This window comes from Eleutherodactylus coqui, chromosome 5 (assembly GCF_035609145.1).
Source record: "Eleutherodactylus coqui strain aEleCoq1 chromosome 5, aEleCoq1.hap1, whole genome shotgun sequence".
Taxonomy (NCBI): Eukaryota; Metazoa; Chordata; class Amphibia; order Anura; family Eleutherodactylidae; genus Eleutherodactylus; species Eleutherodactylus coqui.
The window spans coordinates 139,121,898-139,148,530 of NC_089841.1; the positions used below are offsets into that span (position 1 = coordinate 139,121,898).

The window sequence follows — 26,633 nt, forward strand, 5'->3', positions numbered from 1 at the left end:
GTGGGTTATGGGAAGGTGCTAAGCATGATGGGCACTTCTTCATCAAAGGTTCCGACCTGATTCCTGCAGTGAGCTGGGTCAGTTACATCCTGCATACAATACTTATATAACGTTTTTGATGCTTTCGAGCTGTGGTGTTGGAGAAAACCTCTACGAATCCCCTGGGTAGCTAGGGTCACCAACACAACTGTGCTGGGCCATATCAGCCCAGAGGTGCCCCTGAATGCAAGACAGAGATTGACAGACTTTGGTCATGTGATGAGGGCGAATTCACTGGAAAAAGATATGCTAGTTGGTATGGTCAGTAGTAAAGGGAAATGGGGAAGACAAGACGCGCTGGCTGGACACCATCATGAAGGACACGGGAATGGATATCAGGCATTTGAAATCCGCCATAGAGAATAGAGAGGACTGGCCTACAGAGTATCCAAGAGTCAGACATGACTGAATGGATAGAATTGGAATTAAAATATTTAGATGTAACTTTTCTATCCACCTTTACTTCCTTCTTCCTCTTATTGCAGGAGTCCTCAGAAGATGTTTCGGGAGGACTCCCATTTCTGGTTGATCTTGCTTTAGGATTGTCTGTCCTGGCTTGCTCTATGCTCCGAATATTATATAATGGCCCAGAGATCACAAAGGAAGAGTTGACTTGCCATGATCTTTTAAGGTCAAAGCTTTTGCAGAGGTAAGTCTCTTTCCTCTAATGTAGTTTATAATGGAACTCGTTTTGTCTTGCTCCCAAGTATTCGGTTCTTGTACTGACCCTCTCCTCATTACTGCTAATTTTTGCCGAATTAAAAATCAATTTGTATGTTAATATAGTTTGGTGATTCTCCATAATCTTGTTCTCCATCCTCTCCAGTGCTTGTGGTTATGTACATATACGGGTTTTTGTTTTATATTGGAGTTCAATGAGCAGATCCACTAAAATATTTTCTTAAATTAAGCAACCTTGAAATGACAAAAGTTACTGTAACTTAAGTATCTACAAGCATAATATCTTCACTAGTTTTCCTTTTAACACTTTAACTCCCAGCTGCATTTAAGCTTTTCAAGGTTTTCTTCCATCTTCACCTTTCAAGATCCATACCTTTTTTTTTTTTTATGACATTTTTTTGCCTATTACCATTTAATGTGTTGGATAATGTATTTGAAGTTTCAGACTTTACTTGATATTTGGGGTGAGGACAGATGTAGCAACGATAGTGTGCAACAATAAACCATGCCCACATGTAGTAGCAAATGGGTATTACCAGCAAAATTATGTTGCTCTTGGCCACTGCATGTGGGTATGGTTTGTGGCTGCAGCTTTGTCTGTCCTCGCCCTTATTTCTCTTACTAAATTACAATAATTTAGATTAAAATCAGTTTATTAGTCTTGGATGTGTAGTTTTAGATGTTGCTCATGTGTTGATTACATGTTGGGTACTTTAATATCTGGGTTTATCTCTGTTTTAAGGTGTCAGTGGCAAGTGGAGGCAAACGGCGCATTATCTCCAGCACTTACTCCAAGTCCCTCTCCTCTGCCTCTTACCATAGAAGAAGACCGAGAGTTTACTTATCCTTCTGACATTTTGTTGCCACCTTCTGGAAATTACTTTGAGCTGCCAAGAATCAGGCTTACTCCTGGAATAATGATCAAGTTGCGGGAAATATCTGGTCGCGCTCGGCCTCAGTTCAGGCCAAGTATAAAGTAAGATGTGAAGATTTGACAGCACGTTTATTTTCTTCACAGTTGCCATATTTGTCTTGTTTTGTTAGAAAAGTGGGTATTTATTATCCTTCTATGAAAGGATTTCTCCGGGGCCTTCTTCGAATTGGCTCGAAAAACGAATTTCTTCACTTTATTTTCACCCATGACCTACCTTTAACGGTACAAGACAGTAAGTACATGGTCATATTTGTGCTGGGCCAGCTTGCATATCAAAAGGAACATATGTTTGGTTGGAAATGTACCGTATATACTCAAGTATAAGCCAACATTTTCAGCAGTTTTTTTGTGCTCAAAAAGCCCCCCTCGGCTTATACTCGAGTGAATACGGTGCCAACCATGCTGCTTACGTATTCATCGGTCTCTCCCGCTCATCTGGGTGCGCCTGCAGCCTCTGTGTGTGGTCCGATGATATCGCCGTTCTTAATTTCTTCTGCACGCCGGCCGCAGCTGTTTTGTCCGTGCCAGAAGGGGTGTGTGTAGCCAGGTGACTCCCCCAGTGGCTGATGAGCTGCACTCACCATTCCGGCGGTGACAGCTTGGATTCACCCCTCCAGCGCTGCAGAGACTTCTTCCTTGGTGGCTGCGGTGAGTGAGCTGCTGCTCTGTTCCCTGAGGCGTGCAGGGCCTCCCTGGTGGTGGCACTCACATCCCGTTTCTTCTATCAGCGCTGGGGGTGGAGATGATGATGATCATGATGCAGTTTGTGGTGGGATAGAAGGACAATAATGCAGTTTGTGGAGGGATGGAGGGGCGGCTATAATGCAGTTTGTGGTGGGATGAGGGTCGGCGATAATGCGGTTTGTCGTGGGATGGAGGGGCGGCTATAATGCAGTTTGTGGTGGAATGGAGGGGTGGCTATAATGCAGTTTGTGGTGGGATGGAGGGGCGGCGATAATGCAGTTTGTGGTGGGATGGAGGGGCGGCGAGGATGCAGTTTCACCTGAGCCCCCGACAGCGGCGGAGAGGTAAGTATTTTTTTAAATTTTTTACACGTTAGGGATGATTTTCAGGGAAGGGCTTATATTTAAAGCCCTTCCCCAAAAATCACTGTACGCAGCCCATTGCTTTCAGTGGGGCCACCGGCAATAATGCACGGACCTCAATCGAGTATAAACCCACCCTAGGCTTATACTTGAGTCAACAGGTTTTCCTAGTTTGGGAGGGGTAAAACTTGGTGCCTCGGCTTATACTCAAGTATATATGGTAACTGGAAAAGCCTAACAGTGTGAATGTTTAAAGCATTTGTAATATTTCCCCCATTCCTAATATACATCTGATGACCAAATCATGCAGCTTTCCTGTTGCCCATTTTTAATTGTAGCATGTGGACATGGGGAAAGTAAGATCTTAAAGAATAGCTACACTTTCAATTAACTTGTGATTAGAGATGAGCGAACGTACTCATTTCGAGTAATTACTCGACCGAGCACCGCGATTTTCGAGTACTTCAGTACTCGGGTGAAAAGATTCGGGGGGGGGGGCGGGGGGAGGCGTGGCGGCGCGGGGGGTAGCAGCGGAGAACAGGGGGGAGCCCTCTCTCTCTCCCTCTCCCCCCCCCCACTCCCCGCTGCAACTCACCCACGGCGCCCCCCGAAACTTTTTGCCCGAGTACGGAAGTACTCGAAAATCGCGGTGCTCAGGCGAAAAAGGGGCGTGGCCGAGTACGCTCGCTCATCTCTACTTGTGATGTATCACCGAGAAATGTGAAAAGTATTGATCAGTTGGGGGGGTCACGTTGCTGAGACCCCTGCTGTTGGTTAGAACAAAGGGGCTGTAGCTCTATACACTTCTGTGCGACCACGTTCAGCTGCTGAAAGGAGGCGAAAAGCAGCAAAGATGGCCAAGAGGGAACGGCGCTCTGGTGAGCAATAAGTAAGGGTATCAAAACTTTTGACATGTCTCTATGAAATGTCAGAAGTTAGTTAAAAAAGTATAGTTACTCTTTTTAAGACTTTTCCTGTATTTTCATTTACTCCCTCTTATTTTCATTTATAAAGAGATGTAAATTGTTTTCCTTTTCTAAACTGGTAACATTATCATCCACTTCTCACCATACAGGGAGGTAATCCAGCCAGACATAATGGAAGAAATGGTAGTATCCTGTGTCATTAAGCACTTAAATTTGGTTGATGCTCTCCAATCCTTGATAAACTATCAGTACCGAGAGGAGCACCTAGAGGAGTATGATCTATTGTGTAAAATAATGGGAGAAACCTTCAAGAAACTGAATGCAATGGAGAGACAATTACAGGTATCGGATTGTTTGGCTTCTATTGTAAAAGTTGAATTAAAAAGCAAATATTTCAGCACTTTGAGCCATTTAAGTAGAGAGAGCAATATGTTCTTAATAGTAGCAGAAATATCATGCATTTGGTTGCATGGGGTACAAAAGCATAACAACGCTGGGTCTCATGGTATGGCCCTCTCATTGCTGGTGATATCATCTTAAGGGGCTAGCTGAATGGCTGATTGCAAAAGCTAAGCCAGCTCCTTAAACCCTTAACGCTACAGGACATACAGTTACATCCTGCAGCATCTGGGTGTGTATGAAGGGAGATTGCGGGGCGACCTCTCTTCATACAGCACAGGCCTCAGCTGTTTATTACAGCTGACACCCGCGGGCAATAGCTGCAATCAATATTGTCAGCGTCATTCAAATCCCCCAAACGATGTTCGGGGGCCCGTACACCCCCCCCCCCATTCATACTGCAGGAGCGATCAAAGCATCGCTAGTTGTGGTCCCATTAATTTTAAAAAATTAAATGTCTTTGAAAAAAAATAAAAGTAGTACAGCAAAAAATATAAAACTTTTTAAGTTTGGTATCATAGTAATCGTACTGACGGATGGAATAAAGTTATCATGTCATTTTGTTGCAGTTTGTGCGCTGTAGAAGGAAGACGCACCGAAAGATGTCGGAATGTTTTTTTCATTTTACTCCAATTAGAATTTTTTTAAAGTTTTCTTTTAGTACATTATATGGTACATTAAATAGTACCATTCAAAAATACAACTTGGCCCGCAAAAAAACAAGCCCTCATGCAGCGACGTCGATGGATAAATAAAGGAGTTGCGTTTTTTTTTTTTTTTAATGGGGTAGAAAAATACCATAAAACTGACCTAAATTGGGTTATGTTCACATATAACGGAAAATACTGCACATTTGCTGCTGTGGACATTCCGCAGCAATTTATAGTATCAGCAGTTTGGACGAGATTTCAAGAAATGCTGTGGAAAATAATCTGCAGCATAAGTGCACCTATGGTGCGGATTTTAAGGCCTCATGTCCACGGGGAAAATCAGGCCCACCGCAGATTCTCCATGCAGAATTCCGCAGCGGGTTCCTCCTTTCCCGCGGACATGAGGCCTAAAAAGATTTACTCACCTGTCCGGACACTGCGGATCTTCCCTCCGTCGCGGCCGGATCTTCTTTCTTCGGCATGGCGGATGTGCTCGGCACGCCCATCTTTTGTTTTATAAATTCCTGATCTCCCGCGCTGGAGAGCAGGAATTCAGCTGCGGGTGTGCCGCGGATACGGAGGGCTTCCATAGGCTTCAACAGAAGCCTGCGGGAGACCCGCACTAAAATGGAGCATGCTGCGAGTGTTTTCCCGCACACGCAATCCGCACCTCAGGGGAAAATGACATCCGCAGGTATTTAACTACCTCTGGGTGTCCAATGCATCCCTATGGGGCGCGGATCACACGTGCGGGTGACCCGCTGCGGATCTGTCCCCGTGGACATGAGGCCTAAATCTACAGTACATCAACTTGCGCTGTAAATTTTTAGTGCAGATTTCACCTCTTCCAATATGAATTATAAGTCAATCCTATCCTTTCATGAAGCTGGTCAAGCCTACTCCTCAGATAGTAGCTATGGTGCCGATCAGCGATGTCACATAATGTTTGTACATTTTAATTTTTCAGTGTAGACTCTTGCTTTGGCCTCTTTCATTCTATCATTTGATTACCCTGGGAATACGTTCTTATGCACTGCTGTATATAATTTTTAGCAATAGCAGATTATCTTGTGTACTCCATTCTATAAAATGGGAAATTAGTAATTTGCCTTCCAAATCTACTTTGTTTACCAGAGTGTTGCTGAGCTGGAACAGAAATGGCACAGTGAGGTGGAAGACGCAACTAATGGAAAACTGGAGAACAACGCCCCCTTCTTTTACGACTATCATTTTAACGAGGTAAGCAGAACCCTATAACCCTTCCTATTCACCAGACTTGACTTGATTTCACATCTATTTCTCTAAATTACTACAAAATTATCATTACTTAATTCCATTTTTTTTGCTTTTATCCTCAGAACAAAGTAAAAGAATTAGAGCTGTTGTGTTCAATGAAAGAAATTCTTTTTGATGGCAGTGATCCCGAGAATATGGTTTTATCTCTCAGGTAGGTCAACTAAGACCTCACTCACGTGAGCGTATTGTCACTGCGTATTAAGAATGTAACATGCGTATTTGCTGCGTATCTTTAATCCCATAGCCTGTATTGCTGCATATTACGCTTCGACATAGGACATGCTGCATTTTTTTTCATGCATGTTTGAGCGGCCCAATAGAAATCAATGGGCTCTGATGACAGCATATTACACATGGTAAAAATATGTGGGCCAAATACGCCCATGTGAGTGAGCCCTTAACGTAACTGGAAACTGTAATGGCCAATCATTGTGTTCAATTTCCCATGCAATGATATGAGATTTTTAGTAGATGAACTGTATAGATTCTTCGGTGCGGTTGATTTACACAGGAGTCCTGTGCACACACCTTGTGTCAGTATTGTCCCTTCCATGTCACATGAATGACCCAGAGGATCATTTACATAACTTGGGCCACGTCATGCAACAGGCTGCCTGTGTGCATCGATCTGAGCTATTATGTATATTTATTATGAAAGTTGTGTTACTTATATATTCAGTATAATTTGTTTTGTCAGAGAGAAGTTTTTCCAAGAGGTGAATTCCAGCACCCAGAAATCCTCACATGCCATGGCAAAAACAAAGATTCTGGTGAAGAGTTTGATGAATCGAGCAGAGTTACTGCTGCATGTTACCATTGCAGCACAGTCTGGCATCACTAGAAGTATATCTAACACTCCTACAGAGCCTCCAGGTATAACGATAAATGATCCCTGCATCACAACATCTTGGTTTTGTGGGATGTTGCCTGTATACAGTAGTTAGTATATACCAAAAGTGATCCAAAGAAGGACCACTGGTGAACTAGCAACAGGGTCATGGGCACGCAGGTCTCACTGATGCCCATATAGGCTAACCGGTCTGGTCCGGTCCCATAGAAAAAGTACTGTAGCACAAATTGTTCAAAAAGTTGTCACAATTGTACAGTCCATGTAAACATTTCTAGCTATACTTCTGTTTTAAATTAGCAGTTTCACTATTAGGCAAGTTTTATGTACACTGCCGCACTCAACAAGAATAATCTGGGCGGTGCTGCAGCAGCAGTACATAATGATGGTGTGCTTCTTGTTGATGATCATCCCTTCCTTTATTTAAAGTCCTGTTTGGCATGTGACCAGCCAGGACACCACCATGACTATTTACTCCTGGAGCACTACCCAGATTACTATAGGTGAGCAGCACCAGGGGCATGGTTAAAATGGCATTTACAAACGCTGTAACATTATAACAGTGGTTGATAGAAAGGTGTTAGAACACAGCAAGTAAGGGAGATGGAACAATACCTTTGCAGCCCCACCTACTGGATGGCAACATTCCTTCAAATTAATGTCTGACCCTTTATACTGGTCTTTGAGCACAATTCTCAAAGTGCCCATGTTGACGACTTTGCACTTGCTGATATTTCCATTATAGACCTATCTGTATTAAATTTGTGATATCAGCAACAACAATCTATAGGGGGTTTGTCTGACACATTATGAAGGGTCTTTCACAGATTTGTGAACAACAGAAGTGTTTGTTCTGAGATAATCCGTCAGAAACATAATCCAGTGACTAAAGAATTCTCTGCTAGACTGGCCCTGCTTCTGGGGAGCATCACTGACCCAAACCAAGCAGGTTTCATGGCAGGTTATGCGGCTCGTGACAACAGCACTAAAGCGATTAACTTTATTCAAAGAGCCCAACTTTATGAAGTGCCCCTTACGCTCCTTTAGACTGATGCCGTAAACTGGATTTTGGAGGATACTATTTGCAGTATTAGTCTGAAATCCAATCTGCTGAAATCAATGACTGCTCTCTATGCTGGGCCCTCTGCGAAGGGCTGGGGTAATGGTGTTCTGTCAAAAGATAGAACTGTGTGTAACGGCGCGCAGCAAGGCTGCTCTTTCTCCCCCCTGCTATTTTTGTTTCTTACCCTGGAACTCTTGGACATAACTGGTATTTCAGTGGGTGTGACTATAAAGTTGCGGCTTACGTCTGTGATCTTCTCTTCTTTATTACTAATCCTTCCATTGCTCTTCTGAACCTGTTACAAGAGTTCTGGAAATTCTCCCTACTTTCTAATTTTAAAATCAATTTCCCCAAATTGGAAGCTCTAAAATTTCCCTTCTTCCCCCAGATTGCAGCATGCATTAGCACTCTCCTTCAGCTTTATACAGGCCCCTCATTCTCTTAAATATCTAGGTGTCTATTCATCTTGAGATCTGCAGTCTTTCTGTTCCTTAAATTTTCTCCCACTGTTAAAATCAGTTCAAGAGGAATGCTCAAGGTGGCGGAAGAGGATGTTTACGTGGTTCAGGCGGTGCCAAATTTTTAAGATGAATGTCCTGCCCCTATTTCTTTTCTTGTTTCAGGTCCTCCCAATTAAAATTCCCACAAGTTTTATAATACTGCTTCACTTGATACAAACTCATGAGAGTGAAACGCGCCCTTCATAGCAGAGACAAACACAGGGGGAGCATAGGGCTCCCGGACTTCAAAACTTATCTTGTTTCCTACTTAGTCTGTGTCATCGATTAGGTCATAACATTTTTTGGCAGCATGAGGGGAACCTACACAATACTAGGCAGGTGGTATTAATGTTATAACTAATAGGTTTGCATCCATAATGTTTTGTAACGATTGTTTGTATGCTGTTGATCTATTTCAGCCTGTAAATCTACATCTGAAGCCAAGGCGATATCCCATGCAATGCGTCAGCCAGTCTTCTTACGGAGCATGTCTGCACCCTCTGATCTAGAAATGATCGGCAGTAATGACCTGGAGTTTAATAGATCAAATTCAAGGTAGGCATCTGTTATAAGGCATTTCAGCAATTTGTGTTCATAGTTTTTACAGCTAGCACAGGATGCAGTATTTCAGCCCAACATAATGATCCATTTATGGTTAGAAAATGATTAACCAAAGCAATCGGCAGCAAGTTGTAAGATCTGCTTGATTGCTAATGAAAGGTAAGAATTAGACTCCCCTCATGTGTCAGTGGTACCAAAAGAATAGGATCTCCAGCCATCCTGATTGATGAACCTTCTAGTAGTGTATGGCCACTTCCATCAGTTTGAAAGACTCGTTTTTAACACTCCTCTCTCATTCACTTCTGTTCGGTTATTTCCTAATGACCTGAAAGTTCAGGCATTATGAGAATCCATAATCTGACAGGAGTCAGAAGAAAAGGACTCAAAGGAGAGGGAGAAAAGTCCCCCTTTATCATGTTTGAGAAAAATTAAAGTAAAATGAGTCTTGACCAAATAAAATTAGTTTCTGAATTATGAAGTATTGCAGTTTATTATTGAAATGATCAAAGGATCGCAGTATTAATCCCTTAGTGTAGAAATGGGGAGGGTGTTTTTAAACTTAGTTTTTCTAGACCTTTTTCTATTTTTTTTTTACGTTTTTCTTCTCCCATAGTGAAGTGTATTCTCTAAATTGCTTGTACAATACACTACAATACGTATGTAATGCAGTGTATTGTGTCTGTGTTGTCTTTTTGTTACACCCCGGGGAGGAGACAGACAACCATTGAGCACTTTGTGATCACTGACAGAGGGGCATTCCTTCCTCTGTCTAACAGCTTAAATGCTGCAATCAACATTCACACAGCATCTAAGGGATTAAACAGCTAGGATCAGAGTTCTCTCCAGACTTGATCACTGCAGGGCCTGGTGTCCACTGTTTAACACAGCCAATACTTACTGTCTATGGAGCAGGCTCCACTCCTAAGCCCGCTTCATACAGTCCTTGCACATATTTGCCATACATACAGCAGATTTTGCCATGACTGTATTGCTAAAATTTGTTACATCACTAAGGCACTAAGATCTTTCCCCAACTACTGTATATGTACTTAAAACAGATTCTTAATCTTAATCTGTTAAAAAAAGGCATTTTTAAAAGGCACATACAGCTGCAGCCAATTGGACTGCACCACTGAGGCCTTGGAAAATCTTAATATGATTGTCAGTTGGTTGACAAACTTTTACAGCTTTGCACATGTGTATTGATGTTTTCCAGGAGACGAAATGCAGCGAGTCACAGAAGTAGCTCTTTTACACTTCTCCAGTCTTTGGCTATTGAAGATAGCAGAGATAAGCCAACTTATAGCGTCTTGTTAGGTCAACTGTTTGCATTCATTGGGACCAATCCTGACCAAGCTGTAAGTCACACTCTATCTATTTATGTTTTGCATTGCATTTTTAGTAATAGGTGGTGTTTGGTCACATGGTAATTTGGAACCTATATTTATCATATTCCCCCAAATGTAGGTATCCAGTAGTAGCTTTTTACTTGCTGCTCAGACAAGATGGTGCCGTGGAAATACCCGAAAACAGGCCTTAGTGCACATGAGAGAGTTGCTAACTGCTGCGGTTCGTGTTGGAGGAGTAACACATTTGGTTGGACCAGTTACTATGGTGTTACAAGGAGGACCAAGGCAGGATCATTTTTTCTACTTAATTATTGTTGATTAAAGTAACATTTAGTTAGTATCTGTCACACTTTCTTCTGCACTAGCTGAGGTTCTTAAAGAAAAAGGTGAAATCGCAGTGTTTACAAATGTTTATGTAAATTAAAGGTGTTATCCGGGCTTTAAAAATGAATGGCCTCTCTTCAGGATGGGCCATCAATATCTGATTGTTGGGGGTCCTCCACCTGGGATCCTCACCGATCCAATTGAAGGGGCTATAGCACTCATCCTGGATAACCTCTTAAAGAAATCTAATTTTATTCTAACGGACCAGTCAATTATTTATTTTTCTACTCTTTAAGACAGCTGTTATGAATGCAAAAGAACTTTTTTTTTTGCAGTTAGCGAAACCTCTGACATATTTTCATCCCTGCATTAATGTGCATTGTCTTGATATGGGTATTGATATTGGATAAAATAGATACTTTAAAGGGTTGTCTGCTTTACACAATTTTCCATATGCTCTAATAGTGAATATGAATATATAAACAGGGCTTTCTATTAGATCAGGTGGAGTGAAGCTACAAAGAACAGTTTTCCTTTTCGAGAACTCAATTTGTCTTTGCATTAAACAAGATGTTTCTTCATAGAATTGAAGAGCTTACATGTGGAGGAATGGTGGAACAAGTTCAAGAAGCCTTTGGAGAAACCATGACTTCAGTTGTTTCTCTTTGTGCCCGCTATCCTATTGCCTGTGCGAACAGCATAGGCTTATTATGCACCATACCATATACAAGGTAAAGTTACACACAAATTTACTATAGAATATAAATTATTAACTCTTGAGACCGAGACGGAACCAAATTTATTGAGTATATGGCAACTATTGGGGAGGGAGCGGTTGAAGAAATGAGTAGTGTGTCATACGTTTAGTTCGGTATATGCTTTGGAGACTTCCAACAGAAGATCAAGAGACGGGTTGGCCTTATGATGCTGTAATAAGAAGAAATAATGCACATCCCTATCCTTTAACTCCAACACCCGTAACACCTTAGCTTTAGAGGTCACTTGAATGAGTTTCCCCCTTACTACTGCCTTATGGGCCTCCCAGTTAGTAGAGTAATAGGTGTCCTCAGGGCGACTGAGCAAAAAGAATTCCTCGATGGAATGGGATGACCTCTGTGTATATTGATTCATTGTTAAGGAGCAACTCATTCAAGGCTCAATGTCTTGCATAACTTGCAAAGTCTGCAAATGAGATCAAGTATAGGGAATGGTCAGAACACAGGCATGCAAGAATCTTTGCTTGACTTTAGGAATTAATCTGGTATAAGTAAAGACCTGATCAATTCTCGTATGCACGTTTTGTGCCACCAAGTAGTATGTAAAATCTCTAACCGTGGGATGACAATTCCACCATATGGTCAAAGGCATGTAGAACTTTAGCAAAACGGAGGCCAGATGCAGTAGGAGGAATGAGTCTAGATGTATCTGAATTGAATTTATCAAGTGAGATGTCCAAATCTGCTTTTTTCTTGATTGCGGAGCACCACAGAGGTAAAATCAGCCTAGTAACCCCTGATTGAGGGCCAAGTTGCTGTATAAGGAATCCACTTCCTGGAGCATTCACCACCATTCAGACAAACTTTAGATTTTTTTTTTACGACCTCTTCGGGCAATCCACTAGTGGTAGGCACTTCGAGTATGTTAAACTGCTGGTTGAAGTAGAAATATAGGTGATGGCACTGAAGATAGCTTTGTGGGATGGTAAGGAGCTATGCAGCTTGGCAGCTACATCACCATCATGTGGAGCTACAGACGTGCACCAAGTTGAAGAAGCCTTAACAGTGCAGAACCCCAAAACTGAGGATCCTTAGGAAAATTGCAGTCACACTCCTAAGAAATATTCACAATTCAAAGACCAAAGCTGTATAATAGCTGTGCACTAGGTGTAGGGAAAGTATAGCGTTTTTCTGTCAACTGTAAATTTGTATTAAGAGCTAAAGTTCTCTGATATTGAAGTGCAAACATTTTCCACCAGTTTTTCTCCTCTACAGGCTATCTCTAATTCTCAGTTTTCCCTGAGCTGGTGGGTGGAAACAAGCTTTTATTATGGCTTCAATAGACTGCACACAGGGGAGCAGGATCTCTTCTTCTATATCTCTCTGTAGTACACCATCACAAGTAGCAACATCGTGGAGAACATTATATAGCAGTACTGGTCAGTGTAGATGGGATTTCAGTAGCTGTGCCATAGTAAACACTATCGGCTGTAGCATGATGTCTGTGTGAGTCTCTCTCTCCCTCCGGCAGCTTCCTCTCCCCCTCACTTCTCCATAGACTTCTACAGGCAGCATGAGATGGCAACCCACACCACTTCCTGTAATTCATCTCGTTGTATCTGTTGCTAGAGACAGACTTCACATGACAATATGCAGTGAGCAGCAAATTGGAACAATGTGCGACCATTAGTGGCCAGTACCATAAACTGATTTTTGAGCACAAAAACATGTATTTGGATAAAGTGATTTGCACTTTTTGCTAGTTATCACATTGGCTACCACATAAGCACAAGATTGTTGAAAAGTTAGATACTAATTGAGTGGTCCGGCCTCTTTGTGTCTAATGCATGTTTTTGTTTGCATTACTGATTCGTATAGAATGTAGGGTATTTTTGTTTTTTTGTGCCAAAGTCTAAATTCATGGTGTACCACCAGTGTTGGGACATGTTTTATTGAAAGGACAGTAAACACTATATTGGGTTTATTCATGATGCTTGTATTTCACGTGTTTGCATGTGTTAAAACATGAAATTACTGTTTTGCTTTGTTTTCTTTGTGCTTGTCATAAAGGAGTGAAGAAAAGTGCTTAGTGCGCAGCGGCTTGGTACAACTCATGGACAAATTATGTAGCTTGAGCAACCAAATGGAGTCAAGCTCCAGCGAAAAACAGACCAAGAAGCAGAAAGTGGCAACCATGGCATGGGCAGCATTCCAGGTGCTAGCCAACAGATGTGTAGAGTGGGAGAAGGAAGAAGGTGAGGGCGCGTTTCTAGCTAGAACATGTATAAATGTGTATGTATGTGATGAAGTTGCAACCTTTCAAGTTTTGGATTTTGTAATACATACTGCAATCCCTGTGAGTTATAATCAACCGCCCCCTGCAGTCACACCGATTCAGCCACTATATGGCCCAACCTGACCATTGTCTATGTATATAGCATCCCACACTCTCCACCTCGCCATACCGTGCACATCTCCAGCCCCTTTACCTTCTGTATCACCCCATTACTTGTAGTATGTAAGCTCGTTGGAGCAGGACCCTCACCCCTACTGTCTCCATTAATTGGATTACTACATGTAACAGTGGTCTTGTTTTTATTACCCCTGTCTTGTAAGTGCTGCGGAATATGTTGGTGCTATATAAATAACATGTATTATTAATACATGCTCTCTCTTTGCCTTCTGTAGCTAGATCCTGCCATTCCTTAGATTTTCTTGTGCTTATTTTAGTAAAGACATAATGTATAACGCCAACTTATTCCGCAGCGTTTAAGACATAGTTTTTTTATGGTTATTTACACTCTGTATGGCGTACATGTCGGTTTACTTATCTTTTTAGGGAGGCCTACAACATTCCCTAATTTAAGCACTTCTCCATCTATATTGCTTCTACACTCCCTTTTAGAAAACTGAACCCCTCCGCACTGTATAGCACCTATTACCTACCTATACACAAATGCGGCTGGTGAACGACTCGTACAGCTTTGTGCGTTTATGTATATATTTATGTGTGTGTGTGTGTGTGTGTGTGTGTGTGTGTGTGTGTGTGTGTGTGTGTGTATATATATATATAATGTATATATGTATGTATAATGTACATATAATTAATTTCACTCTTAATTATTTATTAATTAGCAAACGCGAATGTTATTGACTGTTTCTTCTGTAAATCTTGGTTGCTGGCACCATCTAAAGGAGGATCCACGGAGGCTGTACATTCGGGTTTGGCTCGACAAGTGTCCACTCTCCTTACCAACCATCTGGCACGAGCCACTGAGTGCTGTGGCAACCAGGCTGCTGGGAATGATGCACTTCAAGACGTTCTCAGCCTTCTTAATGATCTGTCTAGGTAATCGATGCATCTTCAGTCTATGGCATTACATTTCATCTTACTTGCTGATTAAATGTTTAGCTCCTCTTTTCCTGAGATATGTCACATGGTGCTTCAAATTCTGCGAGTTACTGCAGAGCACCTGCCAACCGGCTGACACATTGGCACATGTTGGCAAAGTGTTAGTACCCTTTTACAATCTTAAAATCGTTCAGCTTCTCGCTGGATCATTCGGTGTATATACTGGCATTGATTGAATGATTTGTTCATCTTTTGGTTTCTGCAGATATAAAAATCAAATGTCGATCAACTTGTGTAATCAAGCCATTGTTCATTTATTAACGATGTCCTGTTTACTGTGAATGAAGACGGGCGACAATTGCCCATCTCCATTTAGTGAGCAATCCTCATTACTGTGTGAAAGCACAGGAGCGGTCATCGCTGGAAAGGCTGTTGGGCGCTTAAGCGTTCAGCAGTCACCCCGTGTACAGTGGCCCTGAGTCGCCAGCTTCTATACCACAGCCATATTAGTTCTCAGTTGTGCACAACTCGGCACTTCCCAGGGTGACACAAATTCTGCCCTTTATCTCAGACATTATATTGTAAGTGCATGTTACACATGTATATCCTAAGAGAAAATGTGCGATTATATAATGTACACAAGGAATCCAAAGTGTTACAGTATAGAAGTGCAGTGCATTTTATAGAGAGGCCACACACTCCATGTTGAGCCAACAGAGAATCATTTTAAAAGTGGAGTAGAACATTGCAGATAAAATAATCTACAGACACAAAGAGCTAGGATTTTAATCAGTGGGGCTCCAACTATTGGCACCTCCACCGAGCCAAAGAACATGGGTTTGAAGGGTCACTACATGAATGGAGTGAAGGTTGTGTAAGCACAATTCTACCCCATTCATTTCAGTGGCAGTGTTGGAGATTGTCAGGTGCATCACTCCCATTCAAATAAGTGGAGCAGCACGCATGCAGGGACCTTCAACACCCGGCCTTCAGACCACCAGCAGTCTTATAGTTATCCCTTATCCTCGGGTACAGACATGCTCTCGGAGAACTAGAGTTAGAACTGTTTAAAGTAGAATGACCTCTGTTCATCCAAAACTGTAATGTCCCTTTTTTTCAGAATGAACTAAGCATGTCCAAAACTGCCGAGGGGAAGGGGGGGGGGGGGGGGGGGGTTAAAGAATTAATAAATAGGAACCTGATTTGGCCAACGGCTGTGGTCCGCTAACTATACGGATATTACTTATGCTTTTTATCTGTTTATTTAAAGAGGACCTGTACTCTCTCTGGATATATCTGCTATAGTAAGTAACTGCATTCCTCATAATATACCATTCTGGAGCATCATTTCTTAGAGCTCTGCATCCTGCCATTCCTCCGTTATTCCTGCTAGCTGTCTACAAGTATCTGATGGGCTGTCACAGTGCAGAGGGGTCAGTCCTATTCTCATTTGCACAAGCAAAGACTAGAAGCAATGGGATGAAACTGAAAGGGAGGAGACACAGATTAGATATTAGAGAAAACTTTCTGACAGTGAGGGTGATCAATGAGTGGAACAGGTTACCATGGGAGGTGGTGAGTTCTCCTTCAATGGGAGTGTTTAAACAAAGGCTGGACAAATATCTGGGATGATTTAGTAAATCCTGCAGTGAGCAGGGGGTTGGACCCGACGAAATGCTAACACCCATTTGTCAATTCATAAATTTCTAGGTGTAATAACAAAGGAATGGCACAACACAGAGTTGTAGAAAAAAAATGATCCAGAATTATCTCATGGGGAAATACATTGGTTTACTAAAACAGATCTACCAGAAGAGCTAGCAAGTCCTGTTTAACATTATGTCAAATGTCAATTATGTCAAATTCACCGTAATGGTCCAGAAATCACCATACTACCCTTGTCATGTAGTTAGGCTTGTGAAAACAATATGAAATGTATGTATAGAAGTGGAAGCCATTTTCATACTCGCAACTCACAACATTAAGCATTTGATTGTGACTTTGCACTGTCCTTGCACTGTGTTGCAAAAAATATATATATATATAAATTTTTTTTTTCTGAGCAAACATTTTTTTTGTTTCCTACAGAGCTTTGGGTACCGATTCCAAATTTTTGCTCAGGTTTTGGTTGTCGAGAACTGATTTACAGACAATAACCTTAAGAGTAGAATAAAGATGTGTAGATAGAATTGCAATTACATTTTTTTTTATATAAATGTTCTTATGAACAGTATGCCCTGAAGAGGGTAACCTACTGTTATAAGCGTGACGTAAGATCACCAGGCGGCAGATGTAGAATAGCAAAGAACTTCAATAAGTGGCATGAAAATATGGCAAGTTAGATGCAATGCCCGCCAGTGTTCTCCCTTGGAATATTCCAGCAGTAATCAGCCGGCATCGCAGACGGTCACTTTCCTTCATACTGTCTTTCCGTTGCACATATGTCCTGGTGAAATCTTTCACCATGCTCATCTGATAAGTCAGTGCATCTCTCCGGGAACTACTGGTAGACAGTTGTGATAAATAAGGCAATGGCTTTCATGGCCAATATACTGTAACAAGATGGTACAATATTGACTATCCTACTTTCTAAGGATGTCTACACCATCATTGTCTTGCCTGACAAATAATTTTGGTTGCTGTACTTGGACCGGCACCCTCAATATAGGGAAGAACACGGATTTTCACACAGAAAAATCTACCCTTGTGACACAGTGTAACAGATAGCATACACGTATGCGCTAATATTTCGCTGAATAGAAGTCCGTCAAGCTATGAAGTCAGTTACGTCAAAATGCTGAATTGTGGAACTAACGTGTGTTTTGTTGCATTGGTTATTTATTACAAGCACTAATTGTAACAACTTATTTACACAGGAGTCAAATAGGGAAAGCAATACTAAGCCAGCCCGCTTGTGTCTCCAAGCTTCTCTCATTGCTGCTGGATCAGCGTCCATCCCCAAAGCTTGTCCTCATAATTCTCCAGCTGTGCCGCGCAGCTCTGCCTCTCATGAGTGTGGAAGATTGTGGCAATGTGGAGCTTCCACCATGGAGCTACTCTGTGCCATCGCTTAACAGCGAGCAAGAAGACCCCAGTGACCCTGCCTCAAAAATTGCATCACTGCTTCTGGCGAAACTGGCTGATTATGTGGTACCAGGTACATTGTAAACGTATGTAGGGTGTCAAGTACTTGGGGTTCTATGTGTTCAAACAGTGGTGTTGTCTTGACCAACGAACAGATGCCTGTCTTCATATTTTACCATTTGTGTAAAAAATGACAATAGCAGTAATCGGTGTATACGCTTTACTTAATTGTGAGCTGCTATTACTTATTACTTACACTTCTGAGATCTTCATCTTGTCTTTTCCGTTTCAGGATGTCAGACGATTCTCTCCCCCACTGCATCTGAACCAGATAGTAGTTTATCTAAAAACAGTCCTAAAGGCTCTCAGAAAGGTGATAAAGACACTGGAGAAGAGATTGAAGCGGTAGACGGTAAACTCTCAATTTTCATTCACAAACGAGAAGATCAGTCATCTCATGAAGTCCTGCAACCTTTACTAAGGTAATAAGCGGAGTGTAAGGGGGAAAATACATTAAAGGCGTTTTCACATTGCTATGAAAGCTTTTCCAGCACCTGGGCCTGCTATAAAATATAAAAAAATAAATGCCTCTGCTCGGACCCCCGAAGCGGAAATGAGCCGCTCACACTGTCCTGGCGCCAGCTTCTTGGTATACAGCCGGGCAGAAGCATGTGACTGCTGCAACCAATCGCAGGCTGCAGCATTACCGTTTAAGCTGCTGGCATCAGCGCTCATATTCTGGGCACTCTGATGGCAGGAGATTGGGGATGTGATGCTGTGGCCTCTGGCTGCAGCGGTCATGTACTTTCACCCACCCAGGCATCTACCTGGAAGCTGGCACCAGAACAGCGTGAGCCTCTCAGCTCCGAGGAGAGGTGAGTATTATCTATTTTCTTATTTTATAACTGGCCCAGATACTGGAAAAGTTTTGATAGCAGTGATAAAACCCCTTTAATAACTCATTGATGGTTTATAAAAGCCTATGTTGGTCATTCTTCAAAGCTGCTTGCCTCTTTATTACTAGTGTATAACATGTCAGTATATACTACAAAAACAGGCCAGGAGGTCCCAGATCTTAGAACAGATTTTGAGAGGGTGCAAAGTTTTAGCATTTTCAACTCTGAATCTAAAGTGGGTCCTCTGACCTTAAAATGCCGATTTTAGTACTTTCTGCTCTTGTGTGGGAGAGGAGTCACTGAACCTCTGAGGCTCTCGGGCCCAAGTACATTTGCAGTCTGCGTTCCTCTTTAGCCCCTTCATCCAAAAACATATACATACTCCGGGTGTGGGGTCTCTATTTAGCGGGATCAGAAGCCGATCCCACTCCATTTGCGGCGGGTGCTGGCTGTCTTTGACAGCTAACAGCTGCGATTAGCACTTAAGCTGATTTGGGCTATTAACCCTTTCAATACTGCTGTCAATTCATGCAGCTGCATTTAATGCCCCGCTCGGTGTTCAGGGGTACCAAACTGCCCCATCAGGATGAGATTGTTTGATTATGATGGCAGCCCAGAGCATTCTGAAAGCCCCCAATGCTGCCATGTATTTCTGCCTATTAGAATGGGCCTGTGGTATAAGTGATCAAACAATAACAAGTTCAAGTCCAGTATGCAGATTGGATAAATAAGTGGGGTAAACCACCACGTTCTTAAAAGTCCAATCGATCAAAATAATGCGTGAATTATCTTTCAGAAGAGAAATGCACAGTACCAGAATAGGTCTTTTTTTAGTCACATTGTCGCTAAGAAAAAAATATTAAAAATGGATCAGGAATTCATATGTACTGCAAAATGGTAACAGTAGTCCCCAATTATCATTTATTTCTCTGTTTTATAGTAGTTCCGAGGGTCGTCCGTTCAGACTTGGCACTGGTGCAAACATGGAAAAAGTGGTGAAAATGGATCGAGATATGACTAAAGTTAGTATTTTTTCCTTTATTGAATTTGAACCTTTTAACTTCTTGTATTTGTTAGTGCAAGCTGAAAACTATTCTTTCTGATGTGGGAAATAGCTGTTTAGTAAGAAATGAAAAATGTATGGGATAAGGCAACTGTCCAAATGGATACGATAAGACATACAGGACTTTGGACAAATGGTATAATGTCTGTCTGGCAGTACCTAGGATGGTAGTGACAAAAGAGGCATATAATACAGTACTTGTGAAAGTAACACTGATTGTGAAAGTTTTTTTCCCTTGGTGTTTGTATACTTTTTTGCTTGTTGTTTTTCGCATTACGACCTGGAATTAATAGGTCTTTTTGTGAGGTTGTCTTACACAAAATGCTGACCACTTTGAAGGTGCAAAATATTTTTTTACTGTGACACAAATTAAATGACAAGGAACAGAGAACTTTAATGTACATACGTACTCCCCCTGAAAGCCACTACTTTGTAGAGCCGCCTTTTGGTGTGGTTAGAGATGCAGATCTCTTGGGGGTGTCTCTATTAATTTACCACATCTAGACACTCAGATTTCTACCCATTCTTCCATGCAAACGGCTCCAACTCCTTAAAGTTAGGTGGGTTGTGTTGGTCTTCAAGCCATGCCATAGATGCTCAATTGGATTGAAGTCTGGGCAGTGACTAGGCCAATCCAAGACATTTAAATGTTCCCCTTAGACCCATCCAGTGTAGCTTTGCCAGTATGTTTAGGGTCCTTGTCCTACTGGAAGTTGAACCTTTTTCTCAGTCTCAAATCTCTGGCAAACTGACACAGGTTTTCTTCAAGAGTCGCCCTGTATGTAATATCATTTCCTTCAATCCTGACCTGTTTTCCAGTCTCTGCAGAGGAAAAGCCTCCTCACAGCATGACACGGCTACCACCATTCTTCACTGTGCGAATGGTGTTCTTGGGGTGATGGGAAGTGTTGGGTTTGTACACACACAGCCTTTCCTGTGATGGCCAGAAAGTTCAGTTTTAGGGCTCATGTCCACGGCCGTAGTTTCACCGAGTATCACGCATGCATGACATACACGCATGATACGCAGTGAATGGAGGCAATGAAAGTTGATGGACTTCTATTCTTCCAAGTAACCCTGATCTATAACTCTTTGCAACGTCTGTCTTTGACCTTGGTCTTCATGTTGCTTCCTTAGTGGTGTTAGACTCGGGGGGCTTTCAGCACAGGTGTATTCATACTGACATCATGTGATAGATCATGTGACATTTTGCACACGGGGGCACTTTATACGCCTAATTATGTGAGTACCCAAGTAATTGGTTGGACAGGACCTTATTTAGGGTTTTTGTAGCAAAGGAAGTAATTACATGCACACTCACAGTTTTTATGTATATATTTTTTAAACAAGGAATCATTTTATTCCACTGTAACAATTTGGACTATTTTGTTATGAAAATCAAATGTAATTCTACATTGTAATGTAACAAAACAGGGGGGAAAACAAGGGCTGGTGAATTGTTTTGCAAGGCACTCTGTATGGTATAAGCAGCATATACTTTATCATCTCTTTGCATTCTTTAAGTAGTATAGTAGATACTATGATGATCTTTTTTGCACAGTAATATATATATATATATTACTTGGAGTAGTGTTATTTATGTGTGATTTCACTCTGCAGAGCGGCTGCTGTGAAGTTATCACCGAAGAGTCAGCCGCTGCACTGCGCAAAGCAACCAAATGGGCCCAGTCTGGTTTAATAGTGAGCGTCGGGCCCCCAGTGGAAACTGTCAGTCCAGAAACTGCAAGTGGGCTTTCTACAGGAGACAAGAAGAAAACTGCCCAAACTTCTGTCTGTAGAGAGAGAAATTCTGATCTTGCCAGGTACGGATATATGTAACTATGATCAAATTAATTTTGTATGTTCGCATGGTCTCACGAAAACGCACTGCCAGTTGGCGAAAAATGTTCATTGTGGATGGCTAGAATTTGTAGTGTATGACCAACTTTACATATCTTTTGGTCCTGCCCCACAGCAGAAAGCCTTCCATTTACCTGTTATGATATATGGATCAGATCTTATTAGTTTTCTAACTTTATGAGTGATTTTGCTGAATGATTTCTGTTCTTCCCAGAACTGATCCCGTACGTCCTTTCATTAGTGGACATGTAGCGAACAGCATGGCTGCTGAAGTCATTGCCTTACTTCATAGTTTGCTGATGGCACCAGAGTCTAATGCTGCACAGATATGGACAACAACAGCAGAAAAGGTGACATTTTCAGGGTTTCCTAAGATTTGATGGCTTTCTTTTTTTTTTTATAATTTGGTAATTCTACATTGTCACAACTACCTTTTAATTTTTAGGCATTATCTGTTAGATTACAGACTGATTTTTCATTTCTTTACTGTAGGTTCTGTCTCGTGCCCTTATGCATATTCCACAGCTGGGCAAGTATGCTGAGAGCATATTGGAGAACGGGAGTGGTAGTGGCAGGAAGCTGGCCAAACTGCAAAGCATAGCAAGACAAGCTGTTGCGGCTCTCTGTGCCCTGGGAGGGTTCAAGGAGACTATTAAGATAGGATCTGAAGTCCAGGTAATGCAGTTGGTTTGCAATGTATTCATGCTTAACACAATAGACAAAATGGCTATATTTTGTAATGCAGTGTATTAAAAAACTGCATTGGAACAGCACCTTGTTAACTAGCCATATTCCTTTAGGTCATGCTGTTTTTTTTCTACTACAATCACATTATAGAAGAGTCGCATTATTCTGTGTTTAAAATTTGGTCTGCTACTCATGTTGTATGAGAGACTTTGCTAAAGTAGATTTCTGGTCTTCTCCATAGTGCAGCATCAAAAATGCCCAACAGTAAGACTCTTTGCTGCTCTTAGCAACCAATCAGAGATCAGCTTTCATTTCTAAAACAACAACAATAAGGGGCTGGTGCTGCTGCTGCCGGTCCCATTGTGAACATGTGGAACCCCTTGGATGCGGCAGCCTCGCATCACTGCGGGCCTGAAGGAATACCCTGGCATGGCTGTCACAGCTGCTGCAGAGGATTGCAATGTTCTCCTATTGTTTTCAACGGGAACTGCGCTGCTGCCACCGGCCCCATTGAGAACAATGGGCGCTATTGCTAAAAGAAAGAACATGCTGCGATTTTCTTTCACGCAGCCTCGCAGAAGTAAAAACCTCGCAAATTAAAGCATTGAAAATCATTGGTTTCGTAAGCATGTGATATAGCACCCACCCAATTTTTTTTCTGTCTTAACAAGCTATAGTTTTTTGCTCCAGGAGGAATCCCTAAAAGGGTTTTATCATTAGAACAAAACCCCGTACCCCAGCTGGGCCTGCCTAAAATTAAAAAAAATTAGGCTATACTCCCCTCTCCTGGAGCTAGAGGACGCAGCTGACAGTCGGCAGCAGTGAATTCCGGGTAGATGGCAGGACAGAAGCACATGATCACTGCTGCCAGTTATAGGCTATGGTGTCACCATCAGTCCTGCTGGCATTAGCACTAAAATCCAGTATGTTGTGATGCCAGGAGTTCGGGGACGTGACGTTGCGGCCTCATTTTTTTTATTTTAGGCAGGGTCCGGCTGGGGGACAGAGTTTTGTTCTAATGACAAAACCCCTTCACTCTTTTCCGATTCTTTTTTAGCGCCATCTTTTTCTTCATATGGTCTGCATTATTTTGCTGTCCTGCGTTAATTTGTGTTTCTCTTACTGCTTTTCTACAAACTGATTTAGCTCCGTGCCTGTGGGAGGAGCTATCATTTTTTTCTGCTTCTTCTCCACCTCCTAGTGGTAGTGGCTATATTTAAGGTCTCGTTATGTCCCTCAATAAACTTGATGAGAAGTGCATTTAACGGTAACAAAAATCCAGTTGTTTTGGCTACCCCGTCTCCAAGAAAAAACATCATAAAAACTGTTCAAAAAGTCCTATGTAGTCCAAAATTGTACGAACAGAAACTACAGAACGTCCCACAAAAGAGCCTTCACACAACTATATTGACAGAAGATGGTGGCAGAAAAGAATTATTTTCCAAATTTTGTATAGTCCGTCGTACCAACCCATAGAATAGAGTTATCATGCCATTTTTGCTGCAGCTTGCATGCCGTAGAGGGCTTAACTGTGACCACTGGCATCTTTTGAAGCAGCAGAACATAAAAGGTTTAGAAGCCATCTGATGACAATGTATCATTTCTGTTTTCTCCCCCCCCCCCCCCCCCCCCCCCCCATTCCTATTTCTCCATCGACGTAGCTGTCTGAGGGCTTGTTTTTTGCAGGATGGGTTGTATTTTTCAGCGCTACTATTTGATGTACCATATAATAAGATGAACATTTTTTTAAATAAATTCTAAGTGGAGTTAAATGGAAAAGAAACACAACTGTGCCATTTTGGGGGGGCGCTTGTTTTTATAACTTACAAACTACAGTGAAAATGACACGGCACCTTTATTCTGTGGGTCGGTGTGATTACGATGATACCGAATTTAGTTTAGTTTTTTTTTTTTTTTTTTTTTTTTTTTGCTGTACTAATTTTAAAAGCTAAAATATCCTATATTCTGCTATACATTTTCTTATTTTTCCATTGATGTACCTGAGTGGGGGCTCTTTTATTGGGATGTCCTGTGGTTTCTATGGGTACAATTTTCTGACAATTTTCATTGAAGTAATAAGTTACTTTAATCGATCGGACCAAATATGTTTTTGGGTGTTCCTTTTTTTAATTATAAATATGGGTAAGGCTTTTTTTTTTTAACTGTTATCCTTTCTTTTTTACAATAATATTTTTTCACTTATTTTCACCATTTTTTCAGTCCCATAAGTGGACGTGAACTTGCGATCTTTTGATCGCTTATACCATATTCTGTAATGCTTCACTATTATGGTATATAGTATTTTCCCTGGTATTGTATTAATATAATAATCTTTATTTGTATAGCGCCAACTTATTCTGCAGCGCTTTATTAAGACGTGTTGCAGGCACTTCTTAATAGGCAGAAATATGTGTCTGCTTTGGGAGCCTTCAGCTGTCAAAGTCTGTGTATGAAGCTGGCTCGGATCTAAGACCATGTCATTTTAACCCACACATGTAGGACATACATATACATCCTGGGGCATGAAGGGGTATTCCCATCTCAGTGTGTTATCCCTGCCATTTCTAAAATATCTCTCCCGCATGTCCTGAGTTCAAGGGCTTGGCTATCTCTGATGCTCAAAACTACACTGGGATGTTATCTCGGGATAGTTAGGGTCCCAGTGTTCGGACCCCAACAGAATCAGCAAGCTAGGCCTTATCCTGGGAATAGGGAATAACCTAATGAGATGGGACAGTTTCCCTTTTAATGACTTTGGTTTCATAGACCCAATCTGTTTCCAGAATAACACACCGGTCTCCTAGAATCTTTAAGAAGGGGAAATAAACTTTGCAAATGAAGACCATCTTATTTGTAATGTTTTATAGATGTGACTGACATGTCCTGCACTGTATCTGCTGAATTGGAAATCAACTAACACAAAACTCTATTTAAATCATCAGTTAAAAGCAATGAAATTCTCTCCATCTCTACTCCTTTTGATGCTGCAGTTTAAATGTGAGATATCTGAAGTGTTCTAGCCCTATCTGTGTGACCAATGTATTTAGTATTCATGTCGGCTGTGGTTTGTCAGGCACCCAGTGATTCACATACCTATCCCCTTCCTGCTCCGTTAGGTACTTGGTATAGGTGTATCTGGCAGTGTTGGCGTGGTTGTATCCATAAATGAACAAGAAGGTATTGCAACTGTAAAATTTCCAACCTTAGACTTTAGAAAATCTTCCAAAGCATCTGATACACTGACTATCCCATTGTTTAGACTCTCTGTCCCACGCTCAGAGGTAAGAACTTCTATCAAGTATATATATAATTACAGCATTTGTAGAACACTGTACTTCTTGGCTTGACTGTATTCAAATGCCTTTAAGAAGCCATGAGGATGCAGCTGCGCTCCGGAGTAGTCACACTGGCCACCAGTCCCCTTTACTACCTAAACACGGAGTACGGCATCACAAACCGCCTCCAGTGGCAATCTCCACATGAACAGTAAAGTGCATTGCAATGGCCTCGGCTTCATTTGTGCGTGCACCAGATGCCACTGGAGGTGGTTTGTGATGATATACCCAGCCTGTGAGACCTCAATTTATCTTAAGAAGGAGACTAGCCAACATGAATATTCAGGAGCGGTTCCACCCCCCAGGACTACTTAAAGGTATTTGAATATAGCTTTCAAAGTTCTTTTTCTGCCAAATTTGCTAGAATATAGAAGATCATCATTGGGAACCTGTTAACTTCCTCGACAACGGGTTTGTAGTGTTTTGGAGGCCTATATAGAAATCTAAATTGGTGTGTGTAAATGGTCATCTGACCTGATGAATACATTTTCTGCCACATGAGCAATATTTTTTATTTGCATGTGTGTGTGTGTATATATATATGTATGTATGATATATACTTGCAGTCACCATTACCACTATGAGTGAACTGTGGAAATAGTGATCTGCGACAATGCTCAACTATAGCAGTAAGGCTGCCTGCGCACGGGTGGATTTGCATTGTGGAATACAGAGCGGGCATCCGCCTCCGGGTTCTGCAGCAGATACCGTTTAGAGCATGCTATGGAAAAGTGATTCTTTCTGCACACGAGCAGAAACTAATTGCGGTTTCTGCTCGCGGAGAAAAAATTACAGCATGCTGCATTTTTGAGTGCATTCCACACAGAAGACTTTTTCTATTGACATTGCAGAAAGGTCGCAGGAAAAGCAAGAGTTTAAAAAAAAAATCTGTACTGCATATGACCGACGGCGCGCCGTCTGGACTATCCACAGTACAGATGAAGATAAGGAAAGGCAGGTACGCGCCGCTGCTGCCAGGGTCAGATTCCACATGCGGAATCCGGCTCTGCCGTGTGCAGGAGGCC

General features: G+C 41.8%; 1 protein-coding gene across 2 annotated transcripts in view; it reads left to right on the forward strand.

Annotated features, from left to right (window-relative positions):
* Positions 1-26,633, forward strand: part of HECTD4 (HECT domain E3 ubiquitin protein ligase 4) — a 144,232-nt gene that overhangs the window by 73,962 nt on the left and 43,637 nt on the right. For both annotated transcript variants that reach the window (XM_066603229.1, XM_066603230.1), the window contains exons 24-42: positions 525-688; positions 1,463-1,696; positions 3,776-3,968; positions 5,810-5,914; positions 6,034-6,122; positions 6,669-6,844; positions 8,801-8,936; positions 10,159-10,300; positions 10,410-10,576; positions 11,200-11,346; positions 13,402-13,586; positions 14,527-14,680; positions 17,560-17,840; positions 18,060-18,249; positions 19,604-19,685; positions 21,347-21,549; positions 21,801-21,936; positions 22,079-22,261; positions 25,390-25,554. In XM_066603229.1, the coding sequence (XP_066459326.1) occupies positions 525-688; positions 1,463-1,696; positions 3,776-3,968; positions 5,810-5,914; positions 6,034-6,122; positions 6,669-6,844; positions 8,801-8,936; positions 10,159-10,300; positions 10,410-10,576; positions 11,200-11,346; positions 13,402-13,586; positions 14,527-14,680; positions 17,560-17,840; positions 18,060-18,249; positions 19,604-19,685; positions 21,347-21,549; positions 21,801-21,936; positions 22,079-22,261; positions 25,390-25,554 (3,132 nt within the window). The remainder of the gene's footprint in view (positions 1-524; positions 689-1,462; positions 1,697-3,775; positions 3,969-5,809; positions 5,915-6,033; positions 6,123-6,668; positions 6,845-8,800; positions 8,937-10,158; positions 10,301-10,409; positions 10,577-11,199; positions 11,347-13,401; positions 13,587-14,526; positions 14,681-17,559; positions 17,841-18,059; positions 18,250-19,603; positions 19,686-21,346; positions 21,550-21,800; positions 21,937-22,078; positions 22,262-25,389; positions 25,555-26,633) is intronic.